This window comes from Typopeltis vanoorti, chromosome 5 (genome assembly GCF_054136105.1).
Source record: "Typopeltis vanoorti isolate ZY-2024b chromosome 5, IOZ_Tvanoo_1.0, whole genome shotgun sequence".
Lineage (NCBI taxonomy): Eukaryota > Metazoa > Arthropoda > Arachnida > Uropygi > Thelyphonidae > Typopeltis > Typopeltis vanoorti.
In genome coordinates this window covers 104563296-104588357 of record NC_143553.1, presented here as the reverse complement: position 1 = coordinate 104588357, position 25062 = coordinate 104563296, and the positions used below count along the sequence as shown (strand labels likewise).

Here is a 25062-nt window from a genome sequence, read left to right as displayed (position 1 = left end):
GAATCCTATTTTTATTATTTCTTTCTATGTGGCGTAGTCAATTTCACTGATATTCTATTTCTTGCACGATGGGGAACTGGACCATAAGACTTATTTGTGCCTATGGCACCACAGAAGGTTCTATTAAGGTAGAAATGGAGGAATTTTTTCAAACTTTAGAGAAAGCAACTGACACAATGAAAAAGGAAAAGTTGGTTCTTGTTGGGGATCTAAATAGCAGAGTGAGAAATGATTGTCAGACATACAAAACTATTTTGGGAAAATTTGGAGAAAAGAGCAAAGCTAATAATAATGGCAAATCCCTGTTGGATTTCTGCTCAGGACATGGACTGGATATCACTAACACAATGTTCCAACATAAAAATGTGCACAAATTCACAGAATAAGAAAAGTCTCATTGACTATGTTATTGTTGATAGTGATTTTCCCACTATCAACATAGCAAATGTACAGAGGATTTGAAATTGGAAGTGATCACCATTTAGTCTTGAGCATGATAAAATTGAATTTCATATTGAATAGAAGAACATGTAAGAAAGGTTTAAAGAGAATAAAAGTTAGCAGCTCCCAGATGTAAACTGTAGACTAAAATACACAAAGATTATTGAAGAAAAAATGAAAGTGTTTGAGAACAGAAACCAAACCTCGGAGATTCAGTGGCAAGCCTTGATGGAAACGCTGATTGATTCAGCCAGAGAGGCACGTGGTGAGATTGTTTGCAAGGATAGAAAAATCTGAAGAACTCCTTGGTGGACAAAGGAAGTTAAAGAGACAGTGAAGGAAAAGAAGAAAGCATATCAAAAGTTGCTGGCAAGTAAGTCAGCTTATGCTCTTAGAGAATACAGAGACAAATGTAAGAAATCTAAACACTGTGTAAAACTGGCTAAAACAAAAGCCATGGGAGGATTTATGCAAGAACATAGAAAATAAATATCAAGAATGTGGTAAGATATTCTGGAGGTTGTTGAAGAAGCTCAGAAATAGAGGACAGAGTGCAGTAAAAGAAAATGAAGTTAAAGAGACAGTGAAGGAAAAGAAGAAAGCATATCAAAAGTTCTGGGCAAGTAAGTCAACTTATGCTCTTAGAGAATATAGAGACAAATGTAAGAAAGCTAAACACTGTGTAAAACTGGCTAAACAAAAGCCATGGGAGGATTTATGCAAGAACATAGAAAATAAATATCAAGAATGTGGTAAGATATTCTGGAGGTTGTTGAAGAAGCTCAGAAATAGAGGACAGAGTGCAGTAAAAGAAAATGAAGTTAAAGAGACAGTGAAGGAAAAGAAGAAAGCATATCAAAAGTTCTGGGCAAGTAAGTCAACTTATGCTCTTAGAGAATATAGAGACAAATGTAAGAAAGCTAAACACTGTGTAAAACTGGCTAAACAAAAGTCATGGGAGGAATTATGCAAGAACATAGAAAATAAATATCAAGAATGCGGCAAGATATTCTGGAGGTTGTTGAAGCAGCTCAGAAATGGAGAACAGAGTGCTGTAAAAGGAATTAGAGATAATAAAGGTGACACGAAAACAGGAGAAAAAGATATCCTTGAAGTATGGAGTAATTACTTTGAACAACTGATAAATGAAACAAGCAGTGATGAGAGTACAGTGGTAAAAAAACACTGACCAGGCAGCGATATGAAACTTTTTATATAGGCATAGGGCAATGCTATCTTTCAAACTGCGCTAATAAGAACTTAATCGGGTGATATGCAAATTTTTAAAAAATTTAACATTAGTTCGATTACAGCGCCCTCTAACGACAATGTAGGAACAAGGTATAATGCACTATACTATGTATTGCTGGTTTCTTTAACAACCTATGCGTTAAATTATCTGCTATATAACGAAGTATACTTAAATACACTCAAATAGCTTCATTTGATAGTGTTTGTGTGTGTAAAACAAAAGCATGAAATGTGAAAAGGCAGCAGGAATACATGATATTCGACCAGAAATGCTCAAGTCGTACAGTGGCTGCACTGCATAGTTCAGAAAGCCTGGACAGAGGGACGAATTCCCGATGATTGGAGTAGAGCTCTCACAGTATCCATGTATAAAAAGGGAAATAAAACTGAATGTGAGAATTACAGAGGTATTTCCCTACTGAGTGTTCCTGGCAAGATCTATGCAAGTATACTTGAGAAACGGTTGAGAAGAATTGTGGAAGAAAAGCTTGGTGAAGAACAAGCTGGATTCAGGTCAAGTAGAGGCTGTCAGGATCAGATCTTCACTTTACGACAAATAGTGGAGAAATCATGGGAATATAACAAAGATCTTTATTTAAGTTTTGTCGATCTGGAAAAGGCATATGACAAGGTGCCAAGAGAGAAGCTATTCAATACGCTACAGTTATATGGTGTCAATGGGGCATTATATCAAGCAATACTTAGTCTTTATTTGAGTTGTAAGTCAGCAGTTAGAATTGAAGGAAGTACAGGAAGATGGTTTAATGTTAAATCTGGTGTTAGACAAGGATGTACATTATTCCCTCTGCTATTCATTATCTATATGGAATCACATTATGAAGGAAAGTGGTATTAAACCTGATATCAAAATTGGAGATGTTAATGTCAGCTCTTTGCTTAATGCGGATGATGTTATACTTCTAAATAAATCCGCTACAAGTCTAAAAGATTCCCTGACTAAATTGAATAACTGTTGTAATAGATATGGTATGAAGGTCAGCAATAAAAAGACAAAGACAATGAAAATAGGCAGAATCATTGAAAATGTCAACTGCGTTGTGAATGGAGAACCTGTGGAACAAGTAAAATATTTCATCTACTTAGGCATGATTTTTAGTGAAGTTGGTAAATTAAATATGGAAGTAGACAACAGAATCAACAAAGCTGGTATGGTAGGAAGTCAATTGAATAAATTCATATGGAATAAGAGAGAAATTAGTCAGAACACTAAATTAACTGTGTACTAGACAGTGTTCAAACCAGTTTTAACTTATGTATCTGAGAGCTTTGTCAGAAGTAAAACACTTGACCAAAGACTAGAGACTGCAGATATGAGAGTCCTGAGAAAGATTAGCGGCATGAACAGATACATCAATGACAATGTCATATTAAAAAGAGTATATTAAGAAAGAACTTGATATTGTCAGCATCCAGGAATGCGTTAGCAGAGCTAATCTTAGGTGGTATGGTCACTTAAGTAGAATGGCAGAGGAAAGATTAGCAAAATAAGTGTTCTCTGTCAGGTTGGCAGGAAAAGACTTGGAGGAAGACCAAGATATAGGTGGATTGACACAGTAAAAAGTGCCTTAGAAGACAGTAATATAAGACCTGATAATATTGGAGTGTTGACAGGTAACAGACTGATTCGGAGGAAAATTGTAGATAGGAAGTTAGTAATGATGTAAATTTTTCATGCAGTACTATAATATCCTGTACATCCCTTGAGGGTATATATCAGGAATTGGATGATGTATTTTGTATCTAATCATTTTCTTATTTCTGCATTTTTCTTTTTTATCTAATCTTGGGAGACCCAGGAGAGGTCTTAGAAACTTCAGCTGTGCTGCTTCCAATCTTTGTCTGTTTCTTTGTTTTAGAATCCAAGTTTCACTTTCAAATTTGAGAGATGGTTTAGAGGTCATATTATGTAATCTTGAATTTCTTTAGTCATTTGCTTTCCAAAATTTCTTTTAATTATGCCATTTATTTTATTGTAAATTTGTAGTCTTGCTTTCAATTGTGAATCAGTATTGCTGTAATTTGTTCTATTGTTAAGCATAAGTTTAACATTTTAAATGGTGATTCCACACATTGCCATTAGTTGTTTCAGAGATTTTCGTTAAAAATTTTTGTTTTTGATATTTTATTTAGATCATAGGTAGCCAACAGAAGGCCATCGGACCGCATGTGGCCTGTAATGTGATTTTGTGCAGCCTGTGGCAGGATAAAAATTATATTAAATTATAGTATTATGAATTTAGCTATTAGTTTCGACTGCAGATTTTCTGATTGATATACTAGTTATATTCATTATTTCTGATGACGGAAACAATTTATATTCTCAACACCGAATCAAAATTGCTTTAAAAAGATGACTCAATTTATAAAATCTACCGCTTCTCTGTGCGAGTTGTAGTAGTGGGAGTGGTAGATTTCTATGCGCTCCAGAGTAACACATCATTGAAAATCACTTATTCTGCTCTGCTCTGGTTACAGTGATCAGTTTCAGACTCAGTTTCACAGATTTTACTCAGATCACAGTGTTACTCTTGCAGTTTGTGTCCCCTGGTCAGTTACTTCAGCCTTTGTGTACTATGAAAAAGAAACGTAAGATCTGTGAAGAAAATGGGTCATTTCAGGAGAAATGGGAAAATGAATTTCTGTTTATAAACAATAATGACAACAAACCACAGTGCCTTGTGTGTTTACAAGTATTGACTGTGCACAAGGAATATAACCCCAAACGGCACTACATACGTACTAAAATTGTACGTAATTTGAAAAGAAAGATTAGTTCGTGCAGTTAGCCGAGTGGCTATGTGCCTCGCAACCTGGGAAAGGAGTGTCCTGGGTTCGATTCCCGTTGCTGACGTGAAAAGCTTATGGATCTTTCTCAGTTATAGCCAAGTTAGTCAGTCTTGGGTGTGGACAGTACGTTTTTTTCCCCCCAGTTTATCTGGGATTTTTCATCCCATAAAGCAGGCAAACCGGCCTTGAGAACTCAACAGCACGACGGACATAGGATACACCAGGGATTAGGTCTGACCACCTTATCCTGAGAACGGTTGAGGTTCGATGATCAATAAACGCTCGACACCACAAGGTAAAAGAGGGAAAAAAGAAGACGAGGTTAGTGCTCAGAAATCTATTATTACTAAACCAAAATCAATACAAAAAAGCTCACTTTGGCATCATTTGTTGTAAGTGCAGAGATAGCAAAAGCAAAAAAATCATTATCTGATGGTGAATTTGTAAAACACTGTTCTGTGAAAATGGCACGTGCATTTGGCGAAGATAAAATTGCAAGTGAGTTTGAAAGCATCCCACTATCAAAACAAACTGTAACAAAAAGAGTCGAGGAAATAGGTTCTCACATATTAAATAAATTAAAAAGTGTTATTACAGATTCAGCTTACTTCTCATTGGCCCTGGATGAATCAACTGACATAATAGATACAGCTCAACTTCTAGTTTTCATTCGAACTGTTTCCAAAGACTGTTATTAATGAAGTGCTACTAGCATTAATCATTGCATGACACAGCCAAAGGTCAAGACATTTATGATGCAGTTATGAAGGTTGTAAATGGTACCAATCTCATAGGTATGAGATTGTTGATGTCACCAACAATCTCATATCTCAATAGGTATGAGATTGTTGGTAACATCAACAATCTCATACCTATTGATAGATGGCACCAAAATCAACTCAAACAGGCTTAGTTGGCTTACTAAGGAAGGCTGGAATCAATTGCCTGTATTGCACTGCATTATACATCAGGAGGCTCTGTGCGGTAAAATTCTGGAGATAGAGGATGTTATGAAAACTGTAATGAAGTGTGTGAATCTAATTAAGGGCAGAAATCGGGCCTTGACACACTGCAAGTTTCTTTCTTTTCTAATAGAAATGGAGGCAGAATACGACGATTTACTGTTGTGCACAGAAGTATGTTGGCTATGCAGAGGGAACTGTTTGAAATGGTTTTTTTGCTTTGAGAAAGGAAATAAAACAGTTTTTAGAGGAACACGAAAAAACAAACAAAGAAATAATCACAAAACTATGTGATCCTCATTTTAACAGCTTACTCGCCTTTCTAACAGACATCACACACACACAACACATGAATGAACTCAACGTGAAGTTACAGGGACGTAAACAAACAATCTCAGATTTAGTTGGACACCTAGATGGGTTCATAAGTTGACTGAAGGTTTTTAAATTCACTCTAGTCAGAGGAAACTTGGTACATTTCCCTTCCTGCAGGGAGTTGATGGAGGAGAGCCATGACATTGCCTTCAAGTTTTCTGTGCCAATGTTAGACCAACTTTTGGAGCAATTCAGTAAACGATTGTCTATCTTCAGTGACATGTAGCCACAACGGACATTATTTAACAATCCAATGAAATGGAACATTTCAGAGCAGCATGACACTATTCAACTGCAGTTGTGCGACCTTCAAAGTGACCCCTTTTTCCAGTCAAGGGTGGAAATAGGCATTGACTTTTGGAAACTGGTACCAAGGGAAAAAATCCTGCACTGAGTGATTTCATCAATGCTTGAGAATTGCATCTATATTTGGAAGCACATACATATGTGAATGCACTTTCTCAACTATAAGGGCAGTTAAATCGTCACAAAGAAGCCAAATGACTGATAACCACCTTCAGGGATTTGTTACGAATATCATCATCGTTGAAAATCGACTTTGATGAACTTGTTGCACATGAACACCCACAGTGTTCTCATTAAGTTGTGTTACATGTAAAAAAAAACAGAAATATGTAATTAAATTTAATTTAACAACTTATATTTAAATCAATCAAGTATTTTATATTGTTCTCCCAGGTAAAAGGATTTAACAAATATAGTGATTCAATACATATAACTATTGCCTTGAAAAAATGCAGTTTATTTTAATTTAAGTTCTCTCTCTAAGTGTGCGGCCCACAATGCTACCACTCATCATATAGAATGAAGTTGGCCATGCCTGATTTATATGGTTAGTTGCAATTTGGAGTTTATCTTCTGAATTTGAAATTAATACTTGATCATCTGCATAAAGTATTGTATTTAGCTGTTTATTATTTGTTAGTTTAATTCCATCTTTGACAATTGTTTTCCATTCTTTTGAGATTCTGTTTATATAAATGTTGAATAGAATTGGGGATAAGCCACAACCTTCTCTTACTTCTTTATTTATAGTTATAGGTTCTGATAATGTTCCATCTGCAAATTTTTGTTACCCTGTATAGACTTTTTATGGTTTAATTAATTTAGGAGGTATTTTATCATCTTGCAATATTTTCTAGAGTAGATTTCTGTTCAAGTTATATTTTTTTCTATCTCATGTGTTCAAATGAAAAAAAATGCAGTAAAATAGGAAAATATGGACGTACAGGAAGAAAATAGGAATCCTCATAGCTTTCATGATATAAGGATGTTAGTAAACTTTGAACTAGTAGAGTATTAATGTTGAGGCCAAACACAGCCAACAGTCTACTTATAATCAAAAGGAGAAGATATTCACCATCTAGGATTTTATTTATTTATTTATTTTATTTGGCTCCATGCACAAAAGGTTACGAAAGCCTGTAGTCGTTACTTAGTCAAATAGCCAGGCAAAATTTAAGAAGTCAGAAGTTTGATTGGGGGGGGTCTCCAAATGGAGGAGAAGGCATGTAAAATTTAGTCGTGATATTTCCAACTGCCAAGGGGTAGCCATAGTAATCAACACTAAATACGAAGCTAATCTTCTTGAATGACAGGCAGTCTCAAGTAGAGTGATGTGGGCAAATATGAGAATGGGGAACTGAACAATGAGACTTATTTGTGCCTATGATCCCACAGAAGGTTCTACTAAGGTAAAACTGGAGGAATTTTTTGAGGCTTTAGAGAAAGCAACTGACACAATGAAAAAGGAAAAGTTGGTCCTTGTTGGGGATCTAAATAGCAGAGTAGGAAATGATTGTCAGAAATAGAAAAATATTTTGGGAAAATTTCAGGAAAAGAGAAGCTAATAATAATGGCAAATACCTGTCGGATTTCTGCTCAGGACATGGACTGGTTATTACTAACACCATGTTCCAACATAAAAATGTGCACAAATTCACATGGAGAGAAGAGGCAAGGAATAAGAAAAGTCTCATTGACAATGTTATTGCCGATAGCGATGTTTTCCCTGGTGCAGGACATCAGAGTGTGCAGAGGATTTGAAATTGGAAGTGATCATTATTTATTTCATGAGCAGGTAAAAATTGAATTTCATTTTGAAAAGAAAAACATGTAAGAAAATTTTAAAGCGAATAAAAGTTGAGCAGCTTTCAGATGTGACCTATAGACTAAAATACACAAAGATTATTGAAGGAAAAATGAAAGAGTTTGAGAACAGGAAGTAAACCTTGGAGATTCAGTGGCAAGCCTTGAAGAAAACCCTGATGATTCAGCCAGAGAGGCATGTGGTGAGATTGTCTGCAAGGATAAAAAAATCAGAACTCCATGGCGGACACAGGAAGTGAAAGAAGTAGTGAAGGAAAAGAAGAAAGCAAATCAAAAGTTCCTGGCAAATAAGTCAGCTTGTGCTCTTAGAAAATACAAAGTCAAATGTAAGAAAGCTAAACAGTGTAAAACTGGCCAAACAAAAGTCATGGGAGGACTTTGGTAAGAATATAGAAAATAAATATTAAGAAGGTAACAACATATTCTGGAGGTTGTTGAAGAAGCTTAGAAAGGGAGGAAAGAGTGCTGTAAAAGAACTTAGAGATGATAAAAGGTGGCATGAAAACAAAAGAAAAAGATATCCTTGAAGTATGGAGTAATTATTTTGAACAACTGATAAATGAAACAAGCAGTGATGACAGTACAGTGGTGCAAAACACTAACCAGATATGCAATCAGGAATACATATCCATACTCGAAGTAGAAAAAGCTATCAAAGGCAGCAGGAGTAGATAATATTTGATAAGAAATGCTGAATTATGGTGGTATAAAAGTCTTACAGTGGCTGCACTGCACAGTTCAGAAGTGCTGGACAGAGGGAATTTTCCCGATGATTGGAGTAAAGCTTTCATAGTACTAATACATAAAAAGGGAAATAAAACTGAATGTGAGAATAACATAGGTATTTCCCTAATGAGTGTTCCTGGTAAGATTTATGCAAATATATATACTTCAGAAATGGTTGGGAAGAATTGTGGAAGAAAAGCTTTTTGAAGAACAAGCTGGATTCAGGTCAAATAGAGGCTGTCAGGATCAGATCTTCACTTTACGACAAATAGTCGAGAAAGCATGGGAATATAACAAAGATCTGTATTTAAGTTTTGTCGATCTGGAAAAGGCATATGACAAGGTGCCAAGAGAGAAGCTATTCAATAAGCTACAGTTATATGGTGTCAGTGGGGAATTATATCAAGCAATACTTAGTCTTTATTTGAGCTGTAAGTCAGCAATTAGAATTGAAGGAAGTACAGGAAGATGGTTTAATGTTAAATCTGGTGTTAGACAAGGATGTACATTATCCCCTCTGTTATTCATTATCTATATGGAATCACATTATGAAGGAAAGTGGTATCAAATCTGATATCAAAATTGGAGATGTTAATGTCAGCTCTTTGCTTTATGCAGATGATGTTATACTTCTAAATAAACCTGCTACGAGTCTGCAAGATTCCCTGACTAAATTGAATAACTGTTGTAAGAGATATGGTATGAAGGTCAGCAATAAAAAGACAAAGACAATGAAAATACGCAGAATCATTGAAAATGTCGACTGCGTTGTGAATGGAGAACCTGTGGAACAAGTAAAACATTTCAGCTACTTAGACACGATTTTTACTGAAGATGGTAAATTAAATATGGAAATAGACAACAGAATCAACAAAGTTGGTATGGTAGGAAGTCAATTGAATAAATTCATATGGCATAAGAGAGAAATTAGTTGGAACACTAAATTAGCTGTGTACAAAATAGTGTTCAAATCAGTTTTAACTTATGGATCTGAGAGCTGGGTCAGAAGTAGAACACTTGACCAAAGACTAGAGACTGCAGATATAGAGTCCTGAGAAAGATTAGAGGTGTGAACAGATGGCATCAATGGCAATATCATATTAAAAACGAGGATATTAGGAAAGAACTTGACATTGTCAGCATCTAGGAGTGCGTTAGCAGAGCTAATCTCAGGTGGTATGGTCACATAAACAGAATGGGAGAGGAAAGATTAGCAAAAACAAGTGTTCTCTGCCAGGTTGGCAGGAAAACCACTCAGAGGAAGACCAAAATATAGGTGGAGTGATACGGTACAAAGTGCCTTAGACAATAGAAATATAAGATCTGATAATGTTGGAGTCTTGACGAGTAACAGACTGATTTGGAGGAAAATTGTAGATAGGAAGTTAGTAATGATGTAAATTTTTCATGTAGTACTATCATATCCTGTACACCCTTTGAGGGTACATGGCAGGAATTCGATGATGATTTCCAACTGCTCCAATAACATACCCAAAAAGTGTTTACAATTTGGTCTAATGGTTTTTGCGATATAAGACTATATCAATCAGGGATGGGATGTAGAGAGAGAGAGAGAGACAAATTAGATTGCATACTAGAAAGTCAAAAATTTGGGTGCAAACATGCCCAATAGTTTTATGGTGCTCACATCTAAATGGAGAGGCCATGAATAACTCGGTTGCAAGAGGTATAAATCTATATGTTGGGCTAACAAGCAAACTTTTGTTTTTAAGAAACAGGTGCAAAACTGATCTGAAATTAATCAGACATTTAAAAAACATATTTCAAAGATGTAATTAAAATTATCAGCAAAATAATTTCTAATAGAAAGTTCAGATGTAAAATGCAAAAATAAAAAAAACTTAATTACATAATTGGAGTCTGTATGTGTGTCTTAGAAAGAACCATTTCCTTATTTACTCAATTTGATTCATTTTCATAGTAAGATGGACAGATAAAATATTGGTACAAGGAAACTTAAGAATGATGAAAAATTAGTAATGATATTCTTATTCTGAATCACTTTGCTGAATATAGTAGACATGGTTGATCCAAGAAAATTAATATCTGACCTTTATTGTTTCTCTTTATGATCACAATCATACAAAGAATAACAGTCCTTAATAGGCCTTCTAACTGTTAAATCTCTTAATCAAATTTTTTTTTAACATTTCCAAAAATTTCCATTTATTTACTTTCTGGAGGAAAATTTTCTCAATAAAGTTGATGCACAGCGCTGAATGCATAGAATCTGTTAAACTGTAGAATGTGAAGACATGTAAACATATCAGTTGAATATTATTATTATTATGTTTATTATTTACATCACGTATACAAATTATACATATTGAATTTTATAAAATAAAATTCAAGTATTACTATCATATTCTGTTGGTACTAACACTTATTATGGCTATTATTTTATTATGGTTAATAAAAAGTTTTCTCATATATGCAAGTAGAATATAATATATTTCAAATGGTTTCAAAATTAATGTAAGTTAGTTATGTTAGATCTGAAATAGGCGACCTCGTTTTACATGATATCACCATTCCAGAATCTAACAGTAAACATAAAATAAATATACATACTTATCTTTTAGCACAGTATAACTACGTTTTTTTTTTTTTTTTTTGTAAACAACACCTTGTATATTAAACTTTGAATTATGTGAATTAAAATTAATGTATCTGTATGTCAAGCATGAATTAAGTCAGCAAAAAGGGGCAGTCATAAGAGAAATTATTAGTGATTTTCTACAAGTGAAAGAATGCAAGTTATTCAGCAACATAGGGCAAAGATCGTCCTAATGCTACAAGAGCAGTGTAACCACCTGCAGGCATCACATTTGAGAAAATATCATGATGCATACATTCTCAGAAATAGAAAGTCCCATATGTTGATTGGTGATGTCACCCAGTCGGAGACCAATAGGCGAGACGATAAAAGAAATTCAAACTCGGAAAGGTAGCGTTCTTGGGAGCGTATAAAACCCGCGACACAGAATTGAATCCTCCCATTTTCTTGTTCCTGCATTTCTCTCCGTGTGCTACAAGTGTTCATCGCAGTTCAGCTCTTATTTTTAAGAGCTGACTTTCGAGAAGTGCCAGCATGGTACCACAGCAGAGTTCGGCAAGATCGAGCGAAGGCCGTCAATGAAAAGGTTGTTGACGTAAACCCTTAGCAGAGAGATAGTGCCCGGCTCAGGAGAGCACGTGTATCCCACATGGCAAAAGAATCGAGATAGCCAGAATCGTAACAAAGAAGGAAGGACGGAAAGAAACCGATAAAGAGTAGATAAGTACTTTCACTTGTTCTAGCCCCTTTTGTGAATTGACTAACAGTGCGAAGAGAGTGTATCTTAAACTTGTAATAGAAGGAAGTGTGAAGAACTAAGATTTATGTAAATGACTCTATGCCTTTTGAAATGAACTTTAAGAACTTTCAGTTAGATAGAGATCTTGTCGTGATTCATTCGAGAGGGATTATCAACGTGCTAAAATGCCTAAATGCCCAATAGAGTTGTAGAGAAGAATGTAAAATATGTTGAAATATTTAATTTGCTAACATTTAGAAATCAATGCTTAATTATTTTAAGAGCGAGAGGGTGAGAGAAAAGTAGAAGTTTAAATTAGAATTAATAATTATTTTATTTTGTATTGCATTGCATAATGAGTTCAATAAATTTATTTGATACTTTACATATCTGTGTTTCTGATCATGCTGACTGACCCTTCATAAAATACGAACCTGTGATTGTATGTGTGCACGGGGATACCCAATTAAGAGTAGTAGGGCACGACTGCAATAAACTAGAAAACCTAAGGCTTCTGAATTTCAGTTAAGATTATTAGTAGCACCTGATATCCTATGACTATTCTTAGGCTGAGTTTAGCTCTACCCTTAAGGCCCAGTAAAAATATGCGCAGTAAAAATAAATTTGCCTGAGTGAATAGGATAGCTCATAGTATTCAGGGAACAGGTAATTTCTGGTGGCCCTTAGAAAGTTAAATCACGTACGAAATAATATGAAAGAATAAAGAATAATAAGATAGAACAAAGGCTTAGACTTGATGATAAGTATAGAATAAGAGAAGGATTGTAACGATTTGATAGCATTAACACTAAGACGTGATAAAGGTTAAAGTTAAAATAAGAATGAGATAATAAAAGAATAAAAGGAAACACAACAATATATAAAAGAGAAAGGCCACATAACAATGCCGCAGCGACATAACAAAATGGCGAAAGCAGTAGGATTTTGATAGAAGAGGTTGAAGTAAGAAAGGATATAATTAAATATAGTGCATCAACATAATAATAGCAGATAACGATGACGTAACAGTTAATGCAAATATGTGTAACCAAGGGCCGTAGCCATACTGGTTAGTAGAAAAGTAATTAGCTCAAAACAGACACTGAGAGTCCAGGGACCGCATCTAAGAGGGTTCCCTTACCAGTTATAATAAAGTACATGTTGATATTTTAATTCCTAACTGAATGAACCAATTTGTAAATCATTACCTTAATTAGTTATGATATATGAGTTATAATGATCTCTTATACTATACGTTTCAAATAATTGTCGACATTCTTTAATCCCATAAGGTAGTTTCTCAATCTTTTTCTGAATACATATTCTGAGGTTATGGATTTAATTTCATTCGGAAGTTTATTATAGTTGCTCGTCGCAATGTACTCAAAAGATTTATGAAAAATTTCTTTGTTAGCCGTAGGTACTTCCAGCGTGTTTCGACCGCAGCGCAATCCATAGTCTACATTATATACCAAGAAACTTTCAGTGTTTCTTTTTACATATAACAGACAACCATAGAGATATAGTTTCTGAAATGGTAGAATATTATGAACGATATACAGATCATTGGTTGAATGTGCAAAGTCAGTAGTAGTTATGGCTCCAATTATTCTGTTTTGTATTCTTATTAATGGAAGCAGATTGTTATAATAGTCTCATCCCAACAGGTAATGCTATATTGCAGTGAAAAATTTACCCAGGAATAGTATAAACATCTTAAGAATGCTGCATTTACAAATTTTTTAACATAATATATTCTGTTAATTATGAACCTAAACTTATTTGTTAAGAAAGTGGTGTGGGAGTTCCACTTCAAATTGCTATCGATATGGAGGCCCAAATACCCGACGGTTTTTGTTTTTTTGATTAAGCTACATTTACAATTTAGAGTATCACTACATTTCCTTTCATGCCATTTTATAGTTATACTGTGATCTAATTTGTCTGTTAATGTAAAATACATATATCTCATTTTGTCGGTATTAATGTTGAATACAAGTAAGAATTTTCTCAAATGTCATTTAAAGTTTATGAATAAGATCACAAAAAATAGCTCTCTCAATGTAATAAATCAAATAAACAAATAGTGTTAAGCAGAAAAATAAAAGATAAACTATATGTTTATTTAAACAAAGTTCACCTTAGTGACTTTGTGCAAATAGTGCATGTTACTTACTACTGGTCATTTCTTGGAATTAAAATGACATAATGGAATCAAAAATAATTCTGAATAACCTTCCAGTTAACAATTAACAACAGCGTTTAGAAAACTGACTGATTAAATTTGCTTATAAATTTCATCCATGTTAAAAGAGCATGCTTTATTTTCTTCAGTATCATTAATCATCATCACTCCAACATGAAATATGATATTGCTATTCTCTAATTTATGCTATGGATGTGTAAATAAATGTCTAATTTATTTTGATATATACATTTCTGTGATCCACTGACTTATGTTCCAAAATGATATACATTCAAAACAATTACACAAAGTTGTTACTTTATTTTTTAAACATCCTTTTCATTTCTTCTTTCTTTCTTCAAAGGAATATATGAACATGAATACATTGGAAACTGTTATTACAAAATGAACAAATTTTATGAAATAAATAATCATAAAACTATTTCGTGATTTTTATGATAACTAAAATAAAAGATATGAGAAAAATAACAACTACTGAAACATGTTAGCATACCTCTGATGAATTAAAGACATCTGGAAGTAGAAAGTTTAATAAAGCCCAAAGTTCATGGAGATTGTTCTGAAGTGGTGTGCCAGTCAACAGAAGTCTGTTTGTCGACTTGAATTCTCGTACTATTTCAGATAACTACAAAATAAATAAATAAATAATAACAACAACACATATTAGAAACTTAATAAAATAACTGCTACATATAAAAAGACTTCTAATGGGACTATATTGATCAAGTACATATAATAAACAACTATGCTTTACCAACTAGTTTCACCAACTAAGGCTGTTTGCATCTTCAGGGTACATAACTGATGTAAGGCACTAAAAAGTAAAAAAACTGTTACAAACTATACACAACCGATTCAAATTATATTAGACAAAAGAACAAGTATTCTTGTTCTTTTGTCTAATATAATTTGAATCGGTTGTTTCAAAAGAACAAGTAATCTTGTTCTTTTGTCTAATATAATTTGAATAGGTTGTTTGTAGTTTGTAACAGTTTTTTTTTTACTTTTTAGTGCCTTACATCAATTATGTACCCTGAAAGTTGGTAAAGCATAGTTGTTTATTATATGTACTTGATCAATATAGTCCCATTAGAAGTCTTTTTATAACTGTTATGGTCAAGAAAATTAACATTTTTTAACATAACTGCTACATTTTAGCACAGAAAGCTGAAAATTTCAAAAGAAATGTATTCTTGATTGCATGCCTGTTGAGTGTTTTTTTAGCATTGTGCTGTCACTGATTGTTTCATTTAGCAATTTTTTTGAAGTAATTACTCCATATATCAAGGATATCTTTCTCTCTAGTTTTCATGTCATCTTTATCATCTCTAATTCCTTTCACAGCACTCATTCCTCCATTTCTCAGCTTTTTCAACAGCCTCCAAAATATCTTGCCACCTTCCCGATATTTATTTTCTATGTTCTTACCAAAGTCTTCCTATTAGTTTTGTTTAGCAAGTTTTATAGTGTTTAGCATTCTTACATTTGTCTCTGTATTCTCTAAGAGCACAAGCTGATTATTTGCCAGGAACTTTTGATATGCTTTCTTCTTTTTCTTCATTGCCTCTTTAACTTTCTGTGTCTAGCATGGAGTTCTTATTTTTATATTTTTGCAGATAACCTCACCACATGCTTCTCTTGATGAATCAATCAATGTTTTCTTCAGGGTTTGCCCACTGAATCTCCAAGGTTTGGTATCGGTTCTCAAACTCTTTCATTTTTTCTTGAATAATGTTTGTGCATTTTAGTCTACAGTTCACATCTGAGAGCTGCTCAACTTTTATTTGCTCTAAAATTTTCTTTATGAGAAAAATATAGAAAAATATCTTGAGCAGGATAAAATTGAATATGAAATTCAATTTTATCCTGCTCAAGATTAAATGGTGACCATTTCCAATTTCAAATCCTCTGTACACCTATTTTCCTGCACCAGTGAGAAAACATTTTCAACAATAGCATAGTCAATGAGACTTTCTCATTCCTTGAATCTTCTTTCCACGTGAATTTATGCACATTTTAATATTGAAACATTGCGTTAGTAATAATCAGTCCATGTCCAGAGCAGAAATGCAACAGGTATTTGCAATTATTAGCATTGCTCTTTTCTCCAAATTTTCCCCAAATATTTTTGTATATTTGACAAATTTAGATCCCAAACAAGGACCGACTTTTCCTTTTTCGTTGTGCCAGCTGCTTTCTCTAAAGCCTCAAAAAATTTCTCTACTTCTACCTTAGTAGAACTTTCTGTGAGATCACAGGTAAAAATAGTCCAGTTCCCCATTCTGATATTTGCCCACATCACTCTACTTGATATTGCCTGCCATTCAAAAAGATTATCCTCATACCCAGTGCTGAGTACTATAGCTACTCCTTCTTTTTCCTGATTGTTATTGCCTGAATATAACATTCTGTATTTATTGCTTGGAAAGATTTCACCAGTTTTTGTTTCAGTCACCACTATTATGTCGATCTGGTACTTATCCCATTCTTTACCATTCACGCTTCTCTGTTAATAGTACCAATCTTGACCTCTGGTGATGTTGAGTTGGGATGTATTTCAGGATTTGTTCCAGCAGCTGTCTTTTCGCTGTTCACCAAGGCAAAAACAACAGATACCTTGTTTAACTGGACGATGCCCAAGCCGACATGAAAGTCTGTCATGATGTACCATCATTTTACATTGTGGTTTAAGCCAATAAGAATACAATTTGGTGGCTAAATCTCAAATTGCCAGCCCATCCTCATTCGTGCAGAATCCAGGAAGATACCTAACAGGGTGCATCATAGAAGGTGAGGATTGGACATTAGGTCAGAAGTCCTGGTCGGCTCACAACAATTCAATTAAAAGCTATGTGGAGGTCTCGTTTCATTATACAGCTTTGACCCTTAAACACCCCATTGTTATATTGCTATTTTTCTCAAAATTTTCCTAAAACATTTCTGTATGCCTGGTATCCTTTTTTTCTACTGTGTTGTTTACATCTCAATCAAAAATCTGATTTTCTTTTTTTCTTTAAGTCGACTATCCTCTCCAGTTAAATAAAAACTCCACTTTGGATTTCTTAAGAAAATCTTCTGTCTGTGGAAGCACAGTCACAAATATGTCTCACACTGTACAATTTCCCATTTGAAAATCTGCTCACATCATTCAAATAATTGCTTGCCATACAAGAAGCTAATCTTCATGTTTAGAGTTAAATATTCCTTTCTTTCTTTCCCTGATTACTATCGCTAGTCAGTCAGCTGTACTTGTTTATTCTTCGTGGTTTCAGTTACACTAATCATGTTAACATGATATTTCTCTAATTCTTCTGTGAATTCCACTACTTTACTTTCATAATTATTATTTGTGTCCAACAGTCTTATTAAAACTATATATCCAACAGAGTTCCATATATATATATATATACACTTCTAAGTTGGATACCCAATCCACAGCTAAAGCTATTGTATTGGGATATATGAAATATAAAGTAATACTAAAGCTGTGCATTAAAATTTTAAGTACAAATCAGATACATTTCTTACCTTAGATTTCTCATTTTTGATTCGATGGGCTTCATCAATCACAACATACCGCCAGTTAAACTTCTTTAACACTGATTTTTCACGAATAACCATCTCATAAGATGTAACACAAACATCCCATTCACCTGGCATCAAAGTATCTCTTACAAATGCAGCCTATAAGCATAAGAGCAAGATCATGTTTTCAAATAAGAAAGATTTAAATAACCTCATTATTAAAAACATCAGTAAATTTAATTCTGAACAATGTATATAAACATTATATCTAACATATAAACTCTCTAAAAACAATGAAATATAGTGATCTATATCACATCACTACCAATAATTATAAGGTCCACTATGAAAATGAGTTTGGATGTCAATTAATGTTTGACTTGATACCTTAACATACCCAAGAAATGAATGAAATTAAACTAAATAATAAAATCTCTCTCTTGCTGTGCATAAAACCTGCATTCCTCACTGTGTTCATAGTTATTTTACAAGGGTGGTCTGAAAAGTTCTCGGCCTAACAATGAAAAAACGAATTTATAATTTCAAACTTATTTTTATTTTTCAACATAATCTCCCTTAACTGGGCATTAGTAAGGTGGGGTGTCACAGATCCCAAAGATTTTAAATTGACTATAACTTTTTAAAACTCGTGGCAGTGAGTCATGCCTCAGCATAGCTTCCCCTCCCGTAACTCGCTACTCAATGCCATAGCCGAAAGGCTATGGCACAAACAAGTTTAGTGTGGGACCTCATCTTACCACTTTTGTTACATTTTCCCACCTTACTAACACCAGGTTAAGACTAATACAATTATTCCAGTGCCATGAGCAAGATCATGCTCCAGTGCCATTATCTTGTCCCTGTAGTGGTTCTCAGCAAGATCTGCAAAATATCCCTCTACAGCTGCAACCACCTCTTGATTTGAAGAAAAACGCTGACCAGCGAGGAAGAGTTTTTTTTTAGGCTCCCACTGATGAGACCTCAATAAAGGTCAAAACTGGTCTGGGTAGTGTCCCTTCCCATAATGCATAGCATTATACATGTCTGCAAGGAGATGTGCTTTGCATTATGGGATACTAAGGCAAGTGATGTGAAGTCATACCACCTTTGCCACGTGTTGCTCCAGTCCTGAAGATACTTCAGATGCAAACTTTAATAAAAAGGGAAGCTGTACTGAGGCATGGCTCACTGCCACGATAAAGGATTAAACCAAGTATATAATTTCTTGGTATCTTTAATTTATACTATAAACAAGTGAAAAACTTTCAACTAACTATTAGATTAACATTCTTAAAGCTCACAATGATGTGAAGTTCCTTTCAACATTTTATTTTTAATATAATTATGCCACTGATGCCATCTCTTCAATCTCCTAATTTTTCTCACAAATGTGATGTGAACAGCTTCTCCCTATCAACCACACATTCTTAGGAACAGGGGCCTGATTCCACAAAAGAGGCTCTCACAAATTCAATGACATTTCTGATGCATACAGTGACTTCTTAATTTATGAAAGGATTACGTTCCAGAACATCTCGCACAATTTAAATTCACCAGTGATGTAAACTGACGAAAAAATGCTATAATAGGCCTGCCTATGAGAGCAACTCCCACATGCCCGCTAAGTTACTTTTTCTGGTACATATCATTCATTTTCTTGGGTGGGAAGACTGGGCACCCCAAAGAAAATTATAAAGATGAATGAATCTTTATTAATTGTATTATTTACATGAAAACATAAGGCAAAAGTCATAATTATTTGATTATAAGGCCATATATTTCAGTCTGAAGCTTAAACAATATTTGGTGGCAAAATCAGTTGATACAAGGTAGAATGCAAACAATGGATTTATTTGAAATAGAATGAGCCATGTGATGTTATATTTCCAGTAACGTTATGTTATAATGGAGGAAAAGGTTAATCATAACTGTAAAAAATAAAAATAAATAAATAAATAAATAAAATATATATGTCACACTCTACAAATCACCTGATAGATACAGAATCTTTTTAGTTTCTTGCGGCAGTTATTGTAATCAGACTTTCCCATATTTTTGATAATGATTAGCAGCCATTTCGATTCAAGTTTAGGCAGTGAAGCACAGCTTCAGCACTCACTTTAAATAAACATTCAAATTTGTATCAACAGCAATGCAGGCATGTTTCAGGCCAAAGAATGTTGTTGTCTGTGTCTATTCCATGTTGAGCCAATCCAGATTTATTGGATTTCCTGTGGTAAATATATAACTGATGTTCTTGTATTCTCTTTTCTATTGAGCATCCAGTTTGTCCAAAGTAGGATAGATGGCAGTCACAAGGAACTTGGTATACACCTGCAAATATTACCTTTGCTTTGTGTTTTCATGTAAATAATTCACACAACTATTGGAGGATGTGTAATTTTAAATGAATGAAGACCAAACCTGGTGAATTACAATAGACTGGTTTTTATTGTACTGGATATGAGTACACAGAATTTCAGAGGCCTCCTTAAATTTTCTTATGCAAGTTGTACTCAATATAAGGCATATCTGTTTTCTGCCATACTACCACCAGATGGTTAATGCAGGTCGTGTGAAATGACAACCAATCCAGACTTGTGTTGTCATTTCTTTACATCTTTGACATGTTCTAACATTACAAATTTCTCCAGAACATCCTGCTTGGTCAATGTAAAATGCCAGAAAAGCACTGTTTTCTTTCTCTCTCTCTCTTTTTTTTTTTTTTTTTTTTTGTGTGTGTGTGGGGGGGGGGGGGGGAGAGATCTTCCATGGTGCAAAGAGTAAAATACAGTATGTCCTTGGGTTGCAACGAGTGTCCAAATTCTGTCTTTTTATGTGACTCCCACCTATGAAAGTTTGTAAAACTACAGTACATCAAAACTGTAAGTGAGCTAAGAATTTTTTACACTTTTTATATTTATGATACAAATGTGAATGTGGAAGGGTTAATGCTCCTCAAAACTGACTCCTCAAGCATATACTGGAGGCCTGAAATGGCTTGAAAAAGTTGCATGTTTGGTCTCTAGAGCAGGGTTAGTAAAAATAAATTAAAAATACAAATATATATATAAATATCTAAAACTGATAAAAATAAATAAATATCCTTAGCATACCCAATGTACAAAATGTACTATAGATTTGTAAATAACCTTTTGTGGGTGAGAGGAATATAAAAAAAATAAATAAAATAAATCAGCATGCATGCACACAAAATGGCAGACAGAATATCTCATGAAGATAACTTTACGATATATTAGTGATGAAGGATAGAAAGAAAAAAATGCACAATTTAAAAAAATAATTTAGCTCATAATAAAAGTGAGTTGGGCATTTCGCTGCACACTATTAATTCATCATTCCCTGATAAATAACTTCAAAAGGCATATATAAGAGCATAACAGTACTATATAATTAACATTAATTTCATTAGTATTAATTAAAGAATCTAAAGAAGTTTGAGTTTTCAATGTAAATATGAAAGGATGAAATATATTTTATTTTCAATGAAACAGAGAAAAAAAAAAAAAATCGTATACTCACCCTTCTTTCTTGGTCTCCAATAAGACAAACTGCTCTGAGAGAAGGACACCATCTTTTAAATTCAGACATCCAATTTGCAAGAGTTGATTTAGGGACAATCACCATGTGGGGACCAGGAGTGCTACGATAATGTTTCATATATCCTAAAAGGGTTATAGTTTGAAGAGTTTTCCCTAAACCCTATCAATAAAAGATCAGTTGAGATGAAAGTTTTTCAAAAACATTTGAATCAAATTACAAATAATGAAAAGTTAGATCATGAGTAGAAAATGTATTTTAAAATAACTTATTACAGATACAACCTCCTCAGCATTTTACGATATTTATTTGCTCCTTACACTATTTTTGCAGGTGTTACTAATGTAGACTGCTTCTTGGTGAGATTAGATTATCATTGGTAAATACTAGAGTGAGATGTAGATAATTTGGATTTTGATATACAATTTTTAAATACACACAGAAATCGGAAAAAGTAATCACTTGGGAAATTATTTTTCTGGACTGAACCAAAGAAAGGCTAAAATAATGTTTTAATTACTTATTTATACACAAGTTCCAACCTCCTTTGACTATTATCGTACAATTCACAAAAGATCTGGCAGAAAATGAGACATTCAATAGGTTGTCTACATTGTTTCCCATTGTAAATATGGGCAAAAAAAGTTATAAATTATTTATAGAAAATTATATATTAAAAACCTGTCTATATCAGTTTCCTAAACACGTCAGTTCGCACTTCACGCATGCAAAACAGATGAAATTCAGAAAACAAAAACAGCAACTCATGACAACATTCAATTGAATTGGTTGACACAATAACCAATCACTGCCACTGATTTCTGGGTGCTATCGTCTCCATGTACACCCTCCCTTGCCTTCTGCTTGGTTTAAAATCATTGGAAGGCTAAGATTTTGACCCACTGAACCATCTGTTCAAAGTCATCCGTGTTTGTGACCACACACCCAGACTATTAACGTGAATGAGATGCAATGTTTACGTGCCGAAAAGTGCCTCTTCACGAAGCACTGGTATATTGTGTTTAATTTTAGAAATCATGAGAAGCCAGGAAACAATTAGGGGAGTTTTTAACAGGAATAAATGCAAAAGATATAATACTGGTTTTATTGCTATTCTGTGGGTGTGAACTGCACACCTGGAGTATATGCCCTAATACAGCAAAACCCCATTTTTGTGTTCCCGCAATTTACGTTATTTTCTGTTGGTCCCGTCTTAAGGTCTATTCTTACGATATATTGTTTTCCCACCATTAACAACTTGATGTGGATGTTATTTCCCGTGATTTGCGTTTTTTTCTCGGGTGGCAATAATGATTTTCGAATCGATTTCTGCGAAAATCTGCGCATTTCTGTTCCCAGATGGCGTTGCTTTCGGCTGTAGTTTTGCTTCCGCCATGATGGTGACCTGCACGATTGCAGCAGTAATGTAGTGATGAACGATACCGTGATTTTTCAATCACAGTACGAATTGATATTGCAGAATTTCTGCTATGTAATTTAGCGTGTGAAAGTTGCTTTCAAGTTGCGGTGGTGGATTTTCCATATTAGTAACATGGAGAAAAAAAAAAAAAGACAGAAAATGTATTTCAGTAGAAGAAAAGATGGCAATTCTACGACGTGTGCATTTAGCAAAAGATCTTGAACTCTCCGTGTCCAGTTTGAACACGATAGTAAAAAACAGGTCAAGCATTGAACTCAAGTCAAGCAATTGGCAATATGTAAAAAAAAAAGAAATAAAATAAAAAACGAAAAGCAAAAACAATCAATAATTAAAGATTTTTTTTAAAATAGATAAATGTAAGTACTGTAATTGTAAATTCATTTATTTTCAGTTATTAAATTTTGTAATCGAGCAGGTAGACTCACATACTAGTAGTAAGTCATATTTTAGCCCTTTTTAATGTTTTTTTACGTTTCCTGCTATTTACACTTTTTTCCATCAGTCCCCTGAAAAGTGTAAAAAAGCAGTTTTACTGTATATATATATATATTCATGTTTCTTAACATGTTTGTGTTTGATATATGTGTACATGACATATCCTATCAGATACACCAAAAACCATGTTCAAACCAAATGTTACAGAAAATTCGCAAAAGTTCATATCCAATTGATGCAATAACTATTTAATGATTTGTTTTTAACCACGTCGCCATCAATATGGATAAAAAATATCACTCCTCTACACTTCGTATCCATCATATATTTCAATGTAATATCAATGGTATTACAATTTTAATATGCACTTCACATCCATGGTAACCTGGATGTATATATATATATATACATCTTGGCTGGTTGGATGGTTAATATATTTAATAATGAACTAGATGGAGTATTTTATCCATAACAAATTCTTACATTTTAGTAAAATAAAATAAATAAATAAATGTTCATTACACAATTGTCTACAGGCCTTTTCTCAAAATATAAAGCTTTTAATTTTTCTCCTTAACTTCCATGGTTACAGTTCCTTATTTAGCATATACAGTGGATAACAGTTAATTGGGTCATACTGGGAATAGTATAATTGGAGTCAATTAAGTGGCTACCCTAATTAAATGAAGTTGTACATCAAGAGGCTAAAAGGTGTATTTACATAAAACAAAATACAGGTTTGGATAAGTTTTTCATTCATTGATTTATAGAGAAACAATTGGCTTTAATTAAAGTAAAATATTTGCCATAAAAATAATATTCTATATACATATTAAACATGCATGCAGTTCTTAGCAGTTAATGACATAAAGATTGATCATAGCCCGTCTTTTTTTTTATTTTTTAAAGTTGAATCCAATTAAACAAAATCAGTGCACATATAACACTCTAAACTTTCTAGCATCCTGGGTAGTCACATAAGCCAATCAAGTGTCATCCTCATCACTTTCTTGTTCTTCTAATGTCCTTCGATGTTTTACTGCAATTTCCTCCTCAAAATCTTCATTTTCTTATAGTATTGAAAATTGTCATCAACATTTTTACTTGCATGTTTAACTGCATGCGAGTAAAAAAGAACGATTAACATATGCACTGACCTCATTAGCAACTGTCGAAAACCAGAAAATCTTTCTTGATTTCCATCGTAATTCCATATCCCAAGTCATAAGCCAATTCTTAAAAATTCAGATGGCATCCACTCATTTTTTGTTTACATGGTACTGAACACTCCATTCTAATCCTTTTAAAGCATCAAGGCCTGGGGCATCTTTAACCTTCCTCCAATACCTAACAGCTTTCGATTATCAGTTCACAACATATTTGAACAGCACAACACCGTTGCACGATTCATTGATCCAAACAGTGTAGCATGTTTATAACACATGGAACCATTTGATGTGGTATGATAAATAGCCCTGTTTCGTCAGCATTGCAGATGTCATCAGTGCTAAATTTTTGAAGCAAGATTACATAATTTTTCTAACACTCCATGTGGTAGAGGTATTGGCTGGCCCAATTAAATGAATCAAATCCTTGTACTATTCTCATTTTGTTTTTGTTCTATCAGAAAGAAGCACAATCACAAATTGTTTACCAGAAAAAGCAGTTTCCTTTAATACTTTTTAAATAAATCTTCTTTAATGCCACTTTCTGGTTTCAATTTGTCTAATTTCAACACCGGTTTCTGAGAAAATACACAGTGCAGTCAATAAGTTTTAGAACTTAATTGTTGCATATACAGTACTGGAGCGATCTATCGGCAAACATGCTAAGTAATACCAACTAATGTCTACAACCCCCAGAGAGTGAGGTTTGTTTACATTC

The 25062-nt window shown here is 33.8% G+C and overlaps 1 protein-coding gene across 1 annotated transcript in view; it reads right to left on the bottom strand.

Moving 5' to 3' along the window:
- Iswi (nucleosome-remodeling ATPase imitation SWI) overlaps positions 1-25062 on the bottom strand; it is a 365763-nt gene that overhangs the window by 238977 nt on the left and 101724 nt on the right. The window contains exons 6-8 of the mRNA XM_090392651.1: positions 21285-21464; positions 17745-17900; positions 14710-14841 (exon numbers count right to left, since the gene is read on the bottom strand). Coding sequence (XP_090248777.1) covers positions 14710-14841; positions 17745-17900; positions 21285-21464 — 468 coding nt within the window. The remainder of the gene's footprint in view (positions 1-14709; positions 14842-17744; positions 17901-21284; positions 21465-25062) is intronic.